The 12,822-nt window shown below is 43.6% G+C and overlaps 1 protein-coding gene across 1 annotated transcript in view; it reads right to left on the bottom strand.

The window, feature by feature from the left end:
* Positions 1–12,822, bottom strand: part of CAP2 (cyclase associated actin cytoskeleton regulatory protein 2) — a 162,399-nt gene that overhangs the window by 9,538 nt on the left and 140,039 nt on the right. The window contains exons 8-11 of the mRNA XM_054492451.2: positions 7,017–7,206; positions 5,339–5,514; positions 3,536–3,659; positions 3,352–3,434 (exon numbers count right to left, since the gene is read on the bottom strand). Of these exons, the coding sequence (XP_054348426.1) occupies positions 3,352–3,434; positions 3,536–3,659; positions 5,339–5,514; positions 7,017–7,206 (573 nt within the window). The remainder of the gene's footprint in view (positions 1–3,351; positions 3,435–3,535; positions 3,660–5,338; positions 5,515–7,016; positions 7,207–12,822) is intronic.

Genomic DNA, 12,822 nt, shown 5'->3' with positions numbered 1-12,822 from the left:
TTGACAAATGGGATCTAATTAAACTAAAGAGCTTCTGCACAGCAAAAGAAACTACCATCACAGTGAACAGGCAACCTACAGAATGGGAGAAAATTTTTGCAATCTACTCATCTGACAAAGGGCTAATATCCAGAATCTACAAAGAACTCAAACAAATTTACAAGAAAAAAACAAACAACCCCATCAAAAAGTGGGTGAAGGATATGAACAGACACTTCTCAAATGAAGACATTTATGCAGCCAACAGACACATGAAAAAATGCTCATCATCACTGGCCATCAGAGAAATGCAAATCAAAACCACAATGAGATACGATCTCACACCAGTTAGAATGGTGGTCATTAAAAAGTCAGGAAACAACAGGTGCTGGAGAGGATGTGGAGAAATAGGAACACTTTTACACTGTTGGTGGGACTGTAAACTAGTTCAACCATTGTGGAAGACAGCGTGGTGATTCCTCAAGGATCTATAACTAGAAATACCATTTGACCCAGCCATCCCATTACTGGGTATATACCCAAAGGATTATAAAACATGCTGCTATAAAGACACATGCACACATATGTTTATTGTGGCACTATTTGCAATAGCAAAGACTTGGAACCAACCCAAATGTCCAACAATGATAGACTGGATTAAGAAAATGTGGCACATATACACCATGGAATACTATACAGCCATAAAAAAGGATGAGTTCATGTCCTTTGTAGGGACATGGATGAAGCTGGAAACCATCATTCTCAGCAAACTATCGCAAGGACAAAAAACCAAACACCGCATGTTCTCACTCATAGGTATTGAACAATGAGAACACTTGGACACATGAAGGGGAACATCACACACCGGGGCCTGTTGTAGGGTGCAGGGAGGGGGAGGGATAGCATTAGGAGATATACCTAATGTAAATGACGAGTTAATGGGTGCAGTACACCAACATGGCATATGTATACATATGTAACAAACCTGCACATTGTACACATGTACCCTAAAACTTAAAGTATAATTTAAAAAAAATGGTTACACAGTATTCCATTGTATGGAATTCAGAAGTTTTAAATTTTTAGGTAGACATATCTGCCTATCTGTTTGAAAATTTCCTCTGTTTCTTCTTGGTTTAAGATTTTTTTCTCCCTCCAAAAAACATGATGAATATTTAGAACTTTCTATTTTCACGTTTTATACTTAATTTACTTGGTTGTATATTTTGGATGTGATGTATTTACATTAAAAAAAATGCTAACTCCTTATATATGGTTTCACCATTGCTACCTAAGCTTAATTTCTGTAAGAATGAAAGGGAGCTTGAAATAAACTCTCTAAAATTAAGGTGTGTTTGTGGTATGTGTGTTAGGTTGCATTGTTTCCAAGATGCTTGTCAACTGTAACACACTATGATTGCATGACTATGGCTAAACATGTACTCTCACCTCTGCCATCAAATATTACTTCACTGTTGTTACTTCTAGTTTTTTAAAATTAAAAATAATGTAAAGTGGGAAATAGCGTGGTTCTTTACATAGGAACTCCCACTATCGAAAATAGCTCTTCAGAAAGTGTGGTCTCATTAGGTTTCTATGAACCATGATCATCCTTGAAGTACCGGGCTTTTTCTGAAGATGAGCAACCTCCTTAAAATTTTCATGCATAATAGTTTGGAGAGAAAGCAGTGTTATTAAATGGATAAATGTAGTGATCAGAAATACTAAACTGGGGCTGGGCGCCGTGGCTCATGACTGTAATCCCAGCACTTTGGGAGGCTGAGGCAGGCGGACTTGAGGTCAGGAGTTTGAGACCAGCCTGCCCAATATGGTGAAACCCTGTCTCTACTAAAAATAGAAAAAATTAGCTGGGCCATGGTGATGGTCACCTGTAATCCTAGCTACTTGGGGGGCTGAGGCATATGAGAATCACTTGAACCTGGGAGGTGCAGGTTGCAGTGCACAAAGATTGCGCCACTGCACTCCAGCCTGGGCCACAGAGCGACTCTGTCTCAAAAAAAAAAAAAAAAAGAAAGAAAGAAAGAAAAAGATAGAAGTTATAATTGGCCAAAACCAAGAAGTCCTTTAGATTTTGGCATATCATAAAATTCCATGTGGCTAAATCAAAATTATTAAAGATTTTAATTCACAGATTTTCTTCTGTTTTGCAAATTCAACTCCAACCCTACTTCTCAGGTTGTTTTTCTGATGATCTCACTGATTCTTTAGAAAAACTTTTCCCCCTCATGATCTAGGACCAATTTTTCCTGAGAAAAAAGTTCTCTTTGGAATGGTGCTAATCATACTAGGAGAGTCTCACAGTATTTTTATTTATGCATTAGTTGATTCACTCAAATCATATACTCATCAAACATTTACTGGACGCCTACTATGTGCAGGTACTGTGCAAGTTTCTGGGGCTATAAAGATTACTTAGCTGTCCTTTTTTTTTTTTTTTTTTGAGATGGAGTCTCTCTCTGTTGCCCAGGCTGGAGTGCAGTTGTGCAATCTCAGTTCACTGCAACCTCTGCCTCCCAGGTTCAAGTGATTCTCCTGTCTCAGCCTCCCAAGTAGCTGGGATTACAGGCACCCACCACCACACCTGGCTAATTTTTGTGTTTTCAGTATAGACAGGGTTTCACCATGTTGGCCAGGCTGGTCTCAAACTCCTGACCTCAGGTGATCCGCCCGCCTTGGCCTCCCGAAGTGTTGGGATTACAGGCATGAGCCACCATGCCTGGCCAGTTAGCTGTACTTGAAATTGAGATGGTATGCCAGTAATGGAAACACAAAATGGGATCTGTTAGAAGAGATAGAAAAGAAAGAACTAACACTGAGAAGTAAGAGAGGGGTCTACCAAGGACGTGATGATAGAGCTGTGTCCAGAGGGAACAGGAATAGTATTTTAGGTGGCCATGGGGGAGCAAGGCTCCTTCTTTTTTTTTTTTTTTTTTTTTGAGATGGAGTCTCACTCTGTCGCCCAGGCTGGAGTGCAGTGGCGTGATCTCGGCTCACTGCAAGCTCCACCTCCTGGGTTCACGCCATTCTCCCGCCTCAGCCTCCCGAGTAGCTGGGACCACAGGTGCCTGCCACCACATCCAGCTAATTTTGTTTTTGTATTTTTAGTAGAGAAAGGGTTTCAATGTGTTAGCCAGGATGGTCTCGATCTCCTGACCTCGTGATCCGCCTGCCTCGGCCTCCCAAAGTGCTGGAATTACAGGCGTGAGCCACCGCGTCTGGCCGCAAGGCTGCTTCTTGGAGGCAGAGTGGTCTGTGCAAGGCCGCAGCTTACAGCGTGGTTGGAAAGGCTGCTTATTATAGCGTGGTTGGAAAGGCTGCTTATTACAGCGTGGTTGGAAAGGCTCTGCTTACCTGGATTTGAATGTCCTGGGAGTTGATCACTTCCACGATGCCCACCACATTGTCAAACACCAGGCCGAGCTTCTTACAGTTGTCTGGGGGGGAGAAAAAACACACCAAAAAACCAACTCCACTAAATACATACAGCTTGTTTATAAAACATCATAATAACCATAGAGCCATAATTCTGCCCTACCAATGATAATGGAGTTTACTTTCCCTTTTATCTGAAGAGTTGATTTTTCGCATTTGAAAATGTAAGCCACTTGTTTAAGCTCAGTCTCTGAAATCACAAGGTCATTCCTGTCCTCTTGGTACTCCTAGAATTAAGACAAATACAAATATTAAACATCAGCATATATAAACAGAATCCACTGCACACTGAAATTACCATGAGCTCAGCATGAAGTATGGCTTTGCAATATATTCTTTTGGAACAATCTCCTTATAGATGAAACCATAGGTCTTACTCTGTCATTGTTAGGATGAGAAAAACGGAACCACTTCTTGGAAGCAAGTCAGTATCTGTAAACATCAGGTATCAGGCACCCTAGCAGGTGGGAGGCTGGAGCAGGGATGTGAGAGCTTTTTGCTGAGGGCTTGATGCCAAGTCTGGACTTGATGCTGCAGCAAAACCTGCTGTGTCAAACAGGAGTTGGGCAAAGAGGCTGGTGAAGGGTCACGGCAGTGGTCTAAGCCCATTGTGTTTTCAAGGCGATGACAACTCTCCAGGGACTTTGGTCCTTCATCTTTAGGGAAGCCCTCCAGATCAGCAGGAGACACCAGCTTTCATTCCCATTTGAAGTGTCTATGTCCTGCTCACACACTTAGCCCGGGCAGTGGGGGGTGGCAGCAGTAGGGTACAGAGGTATCAATCCCTCCATCCATGGGACTGAACGAAACATCTCACAGCAAATCAGAGTGGGGCACAGACTTCCCAGTTCCATATATTAACGGTCCGTCTTGCTGCCTGATTAAAAGCTTATAGAAAGAATAGCTAAATTCATAGAGACAGAAAGTAGAATGGTAATTGCCAGGGGCTGGGAGGGGTGTGGGGGGAGAAATAGGGAGCTATTGTTTAAGGGTACAGATTTTTGGTTCTGCAAGATGAAAAGAGGTCTGTAGTGGGTGGTGGTGATGGCAGCACAACCATGTGAACAGACTTAATGCCATTGAACTGGACGGTTAAACATGGTGAACAGTCCATTTTATGCTACGTGTATTTTACCACCACTTACAAAATAATTTAAAAAGTTGAAGAAAAGAATGCATGAGAACCTGTGAAAATTTATGGAAGCGTTCAGAAACACCCTGGTTTCTACTCTAGCCAGTGGTTTTTGCCTCTGTCACTTCACTTTGGTGGTTAATGGGTACAAACATATAGTCAGAAGGAATAAATTGTAACTTTCGACAGCAGAGTAGGGTAACTATAGTTAACAAAACTGTCTTAAATATTTCAAAATAGCTAGAAAAGAGGCCTTGAAATGTTTCCATCACATACAAATGATAAATACTGAAGGTAATGGACACCCTAAATATCCTGACTTGATTATTACCCATTCTTTTTTTTTGCGACAGTCTCACTCTGTCACCCAGGCTGGAGTGCAGTGGCGTGATCTCGGCTCGCTGCAACCTCCACCTCCCGGGTTCAAGTGATTCTCCTGTCTCAGCCTCTCAAGTAGCTGGGATTACAGGCACGTGCCACCATGCCCGGCTAATTTTTGTATTTTTAGTAGAGAGAGGGTTTCACCATGTTGGCCAGGCTGTTCTCGAACTCCTGACCTCAGGTGATCCTCCCACCTCAGCCCCCCAAAGTGCCGATCATTACACATTCTATGCATGAACAAAATATCACAGGTACCCCATAAATATGTATAAATCTTATGTATCAATAAAAAAATTTAAAAAAAGAAATCCTTCAGATCTTGGTAAATGGTTTGGCTGTTGGTCCTTTCATTGGTGCGTGTCAGGAAAATAAAGGTTAAAATGCTTCACTTACCACTCTCCATTTCTTTCCTTCCAACTCCAACACTGGGGCATGTTTTTGAGAAGGATAAGATTTAGGAGATGTGGGACTTGGAGTGTGACTTTTGGTGGGAGATCGAGTTTGCCCTCCTTGAGCCCGCAGGCTGGGATTTTTGTATGTCTTCTGGTCATCTGTGACATGGCGGAGCCCTAGAAGGACAACACACATGGACACATTTATTTTATGCAAAGGGAAATGTTTCTAACTTGCTAGATCAACATGATGTAAATAAAGAGCACAAGAACTTTTGGTAATGCCACTTTCAAAACAGTCTAGTGCTTTCTCCAAGTCAGGATGCAGGAGCTGAGTCCTGTACAAGTTTAGAGTTGATAGAAGCACTGTAAGTTGTTGTTGTTTTTTTTTTGAAATGGAGTCTCGCTCTGTCACCTAGGCTGGAGTGCAGTGGCGTGATCTCGGCTCACTGCAACCTCTGCCTCCTGGGTTCAAGCGATTCTCCTGCCTCAGCCTCCCAAGTAGCTGGGATTACAGGCATGCACCACCATGTTTGGCTAATTTTTGTATTTTTAGTAGAGACGGGGTTTCACCATGTTGGCCATGCTGGTCCTCAAACTCCTGACCTCAGGTGATCCGCCCTCCTTGGCCTCCCAAAGTGCTGGGATTACAGGCGTGAGCCACTGCACCAGCCAAGTATTTTTTTTTTTTTTTTTTTAATTTGAGGAACCTCTTCTGTTGGGAGATAAAATGATAGATAAAAATTCTGCAAAGAGCAAACCACCTCACGAAAAAGGATCATGTCTTACTTCTTCTCTTACAGCTAAATCATTCTCCAGACACAGCCTAAAAGTTTAGGGCACTCCAGTGAGTATATATCAGGATATGGAATTGACTTTATGAATCCATTCCTTTACTTTGCAAATGAGTTTCACAGGGCACAGCAGAACCAGTTGAAGCCAGAGAAAAATTTAGAATTTTGGATTCTTAGCTCCAAGCCCAGTATAGTGGGATATAATTCTTTGACAAGCCTGTACACTGCTTCAGGACAGAGGAGCTAATGTTTGCCACTTTTATTTATTTACTTTTTATTTATTTAGAGACAAGGTCTCACTCTGTCACCCAGGCTGGAGTTCAGTGGTGCGATCTCAGCTCACTGCAGCCTCTACCTCCTGGGTTCAAGTGACCCTCCCACCTCAGATTCCTTAGCAGCTAGTGCCCAGCTAATTTCTGTTTATTTTTGGTAAAGATGGGGTCTCACTATGTTGCCCAGGCTGGTCTTGAACTCCTGGGCTCAAGCAATAGGCCTGCCTTGGCCTCCCAAAGTGCTGTGATTACAGGTGTGAGCCACCATGCCTAGCCTGCCATTTTTATTTTTATTTCACTTGATCTTGGTGCCTTGGTTGTGGACAATGATGTGGAAGCACCGGGGGCTAAAGCAAGGATGCAGCACAGTGGTCCATTTAGAACCCAGAGTCTCCGAATACTTCTTTCTGGTCTACACAGTGCCCCCTGAGCCCGTCTGCATGGACATAAGGAACATGGCAGGCTCCTGTCTTCCCAGCACCAGCTCCCCCTCTCCCTGCACGCTGGAGGCAGGGATGGAGTGGTGTATCCATCACTGGGGCTCCAGCGGCTTTTTGTGTCTGGGAGCCAGAGGGAAAGGGAGGCAGCTTCAAGGTCTTGTTTTCTCTCTCACCTTTTGTAATTGCTTCTCCCTGGTTAAGTTGGGCAAATAAAGCTGAGCGTGAAGGAGAAGATTCCTCTTTTTTGCCTTCATTCTCGAAAAGTGGAGGTGGCCCTGGAGGAGGCGGAGGAGGAGGGGGTGGAGGAAGGCCAGGCCCAGAGGAGAGGACAGAAAACGCTGATACTGTGGATGCTACAGGACCCTGAGAAGACAGAAGACAGAGCGTTGCATTGAGACTGCGCCGTTGCTGGGATTTTGCCCAAGAGAGTCAAAACCTGCTGCCAATGAGGGAGTGGGGTTGAAGCCTGAGCAAAGGCTCCCAGAGGGCACACCTGTGCATCATGGGTCTGTCTGGGAGGATCTGAACCATGGCAGCTCCAGCTTGGGAACGTGGAACATGACTTAGCTGTGTGGCCCTGTCAGTCGGATCTGTGCGGCAATGAGTCCTGCTGCCAAATCAGAGGCAAACGAGCCATACTCCCATGTCCAGGTCCAAGGCTCAGGATCTAAATGACACTGGGCCTTGGCCAATTTAGAATCACAAGAAAAAAGTGATCCAATTGATAAAACGATTAGCTCTTTTGAGACACTGGAAACTGTAACCACCAATGGGGTGTGGGGAAGGGTAAAAATATTCAGTGGTGATTGGATGTTTCCGAACCTTTTTAAGCAGTGAAAGAGAGAGATACAGAAACTCTCTGGACCTGATTTTCCAAATATGCCTGCCGCAGACTGACCCCCAAATAAGGAGCATATGTGACCGGGATGCTTGTCAAACCCGAAGGTAATGAGGGTCCAGGATCCATATGACTTTTCATCAAATGTTGGCTGTTAGTGAACCAACTGAAAATTAGATTCTTCCTGATCCAAGAGCTATGGTTATTCTTATTTTCACTGCTACGTAAAGCACAACCTTTGTTTTTAGTATGAAAGCCTAACAAATTCAAATGGCAATAAGATGTGATAGACAAGAGAGGGACTTGCTTTAGTTCAGTTTTGCTTTTTTTTTTAAGGAGACAGGGTCTCACTCTACTGCCCAGGCTGTGTGCAGTGGCGTGAACATAGCTCACTGCAGCCCCAAACTCCTGGGCTCAAGCGATTCTCCTGCCTCAGCATCCTGAATAGCTGGGACAACAGGCATGTGCCACTGTAACTGGCTAATTTTTAATTTTTTTTTTTGGTAGAGATGAGGTCTCACTATGTTGCTCAGGCTGGTCTTGAACTCCTGGTCTTAAGTAATCCTCCTGCCCTGGCCTCCCAAAGTACCAGTTTTAATATTTTGGAAAATATCCAAAATATTGTATATCTGTGATATTTTCACAGAACTTAAAACTGATAGGATAGAAACACACATATACCACAAACTTGGCCTATATACTGTTTTACTTTTATTTATTTATTTTTGAGATGGAGTCTTGTTCTGTTGCCCAGGCTGGAGTGCAGTGGCGTGATCTCGGCTCCCTACAACATCAGTCTCCCAGGTTCAAGCAATTCTCCTGCCTCAGCCTGCCGAGTAGCTGGGCTTAAAGACATGTACCACCAAGCCCAGCTAATTTTTGTATCTTTAGTAGAGACAGGGTTTTGCCATGTTGCTCAGTCTGGTCTGGAACCCCTGACCTCAAATTATCCACACGCCTCAGCCTCCCAAAGTGCTGGGATTACAGGTGTGAGCCACTGTGCCTGGCCCTGTTTTACTTTTGAACCCTCAAGTAGAACTGTATACCTATAATAGGGAACTATAAAAAAATTCAACAGTCACGAAGCTTAAAAAATTGGGAGTAATGGAAATGTGGCTTGGACTTGTCAATTTTCAATATCAAATATGAAAGGTAACACATTACGTAAGTGCCAAATATTAATGAAAACAGAATATCCTTATTGTCATAAACAATTTAGTATTATGCAGTATCAAAATCAGCGATTCTTAATCTGTAGTAGTTTTCAGTTAAAGACAAAACAAAACAAAACATGCTGGCTTGGGCATGGTGGCTCATGCCTGTAATCCTAGCAATTTGGGAAGCCGAGAAGGGTGGATCGCTTGGATCACTTGAGCCCAGGAGTTCGAAACCAGCCTGGGCAACAAAGTGAGACCTTGTCTCTACAAAAAATACAAAAAATTAGCTGAGCATGGTGATGCATGCCTGTAGTCCCAGCTACTGAGGAGGCTGAGGTGGGAGGATCACCTAAGCCTGGGAGGTAGAGGTTGCAGTGAGTCGAGATCATGCCACTGTACCCCAGCCTGGAAAACAGAGAGTGAGACCCTATCTCAAAGCAAAACAAAACAAAAAAAAACATGCTATTTTCAAAGTACTTATATAATTCCTATTAACTGTAGAATTACCCTGAAAATAAAATATAAGTGTCTTATTCAGAACGCATGTTTCAGAAACCCTGCAGGCTGGAGGGCTCATCTCCTGAAGATTTAATTTGCAATGGTCTTTGTTTCTAAGAAAGAGCAGCCTAATTCCATCAGGTTTCTTAGGTCAAGTAGAAAATTATTTCACAGTTCCTGAGACAGACGATTTTTCTCACCAGTATTTGAAATGTTTTCTATGTTACCGGGATAAAATTTGAAAATTTGCTCTGAATCAGAAAGAGAGTATAATATAAGCTTTGGGCATCAAACAGTATTCTAGTCCTCAGACACTGAGAACCATGAAGTATTACTTTTACTCATAAGCACATCATAACTCATAACAGCCGGTGAAGGGACAGCCCCTTCCCCCAACATCTGAAACCGTGCAGCTTTATAGTCCTATTTTGTGTAAAGGGAAGACGATGCTGGCTTCTAAATTTTAGAATGATTTAGATGGTTCCCCAGCTCTCAGAATTCAGAGACTCTCTCCAAGAGCCATTAAAGGACACTGAAACTAAAAAGCCACATATTCAACTTTTTGGAACTTTGATACATTCAGATGGCTGGCCCAGGAACACGAGACAAAGGATTTAATGCTACAAAGTGGAAAATAAAAGCCAAAAAATAAGGGAACTCAGGACCAGTTGAAACTCCGTCTTGGACTAATCCTTTGTATGTCCTGGCTCATTCCCATATCGGCCCCAGCAAGAGCACAATACCGGGCTCTTGTTTCCAAGGTTACTTTTCAATTAGCATTCAGGGGCTTTACCGTACAGTGGACTCGAAATCAAACTGATTAGATGTTCCCTTCACTGGATCTCCATGAGCTGCCCCTTGCAGAGTCACTTATCTTTGCCTTCGTCTCTTCTCATTCTGTGGGAGATTACAACACACGACATGGGAACTTTCTACATTCTCCTATGTCTGGCCACAAGTGGAATTACAGCCTGACACTGTCTTCAGATGTCCCAAGAAAAAACACAGAGGAGGCTGGGCGCGGAGGCTCACACCTGTATGTAGTCCCAGCACTTTGGGTGGCAGAGCCGGGTGGATCACCTGAGGTCAGGAGTTCAAGACCAGCCTGGCCAACATGGTGAAACACTGTCTCTACTAAAAATACAAAAATTAGCTGGGTGCGGTGGCTCACGCCTGTAATCCCAGCACTTTGGGAGGCCAAAAATTCCAAAGACGACTAGGCTGTGTCACAGAAATACTCTTGTGGGTGGAGGAGGCAGCGAAATAAGCATCTGTATTTTTTGACCTTCCCTAGGTGATTCCAATCTGTAGACAAGTTTGGGAATAACCATTCTTTCCTATGTGCTGAAATTAATCTTAATTATGACAACGATATTACTGGGACTGTATTGAAATATCTCTTTAACAGAAAATACGGCAGGAAATTAGAAAGGCTGTTTAAATTCAATATTAAATGGCCAGCCAATGGTAAAGACATTATTGAATCACATATCCGCTTGATTCTAAAGTCTTCTTCAGGGAAATCTTTTCTGCTATATTTGGACTTAAAAAAAAAGTCATGGCCAGTCACGGTGGCTCACGCCTATAATCCCAGCACTTTGGGAGGCCGAGGCGGCGGATCACCTGAGGTCAGGAGTTCAAGACCAGCCTGACCAACATGGCGAAACCCCATCTCTACTAAAAATACAAAAATTAGCCTGGCGTGGTGGCGGGCACCTGTAATCCCAGCTACTCAGGAGGCTGAGGCAGGATAATCACTTGAACCTGGGAGGCAGAGGTTGCAGTGAGCCGAGATCGCGCCACTGCACTCCAGCCTGGGTGACAAGAGTGAGATTCCATCTCAAAAAAAAAAAAAAAGTCATTAGCCAAATTAAAGGAAGGTCTGGGCTACCTTGACTCATATGTAGTGCAGCCTGTGGGCCTCTGGCTAGAATACATATGACAGAAGTATTAGGAAGTGGTGCAATATCTGGCTCAGTTTTTATCTCCACAACCCCTTGTTCCATCCCCCGATGCCTTTTAGCAGTTGACTGAGCTCCTACAGCACCTCTGGAACCAGTCTTGATCCTATGGGAATATAAGATGTCTTGTGCTTTGACAATTAAGTCACCCTGGATGCTGGTTTTGTTGTTACTCTGTGCCCTGCTTCTAGAAACTGGTCTCTTGCCTTGTTCATTTTTCCTGAGTACCCACTGGTTGCAGTAGTGGGGTGCATGTACCCAGATCTTGACTCTCCGTCTAGGGCTCAAGTTGTTCTAAGATAGGGTTGTGACCTGTCTTCTGGAGACTAGAGATTGAACAACACGACCCCTCAGGGTGATTTCCTTTTAAAGTTAGACTTTCATGGCAGAGGTAATGTACCAGGTTGTCTAGACTGGATGAGAAGGAAAGGATCAGATCAGAGCCTGCAGCCTTGGGTGCCCATCGAGTGATCCACTACTTCTCCATCCCAGTGGGCAACTGTGGGAGAACAGGCTCTGTGGGGCAGCAGAGCTCACAGGAGAGGGGACATGGGCACAGGGCAGATTTTGTATCCTTTACAATCTGAGTTAGGTCAGTCTAGAGATACAAAAGGATCACTCCCAGATGGGCAAACTTGTCTAGGCGGTGCCAAGAACGAGGGCTAGGAAGAGCCTCTGAACTAACAGTACCTGCCCAGGAACCTGACTGAGATGGGTAAGACATGACAGGGTTCTCTTCCCTACCATTTACCAGTGAGAGTCTTGAGAAACTGCAGCCATAGCCTGCAGACTGCATTCGTGCCTCTGCAGAATGAACACAAGCTATATGGTTGGATCTGCACATAGAGAATTCAACAAAGACACCAAATAAGAGATGTTTACTTGTAAATTATCAGAATATTTCTGGTCCTTCTCAAAAGAAGGCTTTTCTTAATAACAAATTCTTTTACAGTATGTTTTATCCTAACAATTAGTTTCATTTTATTTCTACAATGTAGAATCATACATCTAAAAGCTTCCAGGACCTACAGGATTCTGATGTCATGTGATTGCACAAAGCCACATGGCTAGGAAAGTGAAGTTGAGAACTGAATGGAGGTATCCTGGCCTAGGAGCCTGAAGGGAGACAGACTTAACCTTAGTTAAGAAGCAGTGATCCATACACAAATGCTTTTTTAAAAAACAACTTTGTTATGTTGATGAAATGAGTCACTTAAGTATCTTAGCACCTCAGACTGGGAATAATGAAAAAGTACATTCTATTGGAGTCATTGTAACAACGGCTTACAACTTAAAAAAATAAGGCTGGGCACGGTGGCTCACGCCTGTAATCCCAGTACTTTGGGAGGCCGAGGTGGGTGGATCACGAGGTGAGGAGATCAAGACCATCCTGGCCAACAGGGTGAAATCCCATCTCTACTAAAAATACAAAAATTAGCTGGGTGTGGTGCACACGCCTGTTATCCCAGCTACTCGGAAGGCTGAGGCAGGAGAATCGTTTGAACCCAGGAGGCAGAGGTTGCAG

This window comes from Pongo pygmaeus, chromosome 5 (genome assembly GCF_028885625.2).
Source record: "Pongo pygmaeus isolate AG05252 chromosome 5, NHGRI_mPonPyg2-v2.0_pri, whole genome shotgun sequence".
Taxonomy (NCBI): domain Eukaryota; kingdom Metazoa; phylum Chordata; class Mammalia; order Primates; family Hominidae; genus Pongo; species Pongo pygmaeus.
Note: the sequence above shows the minus strand (reverse complement) of the source record. Positions and strands in the feature narration are given on the sequence as shown.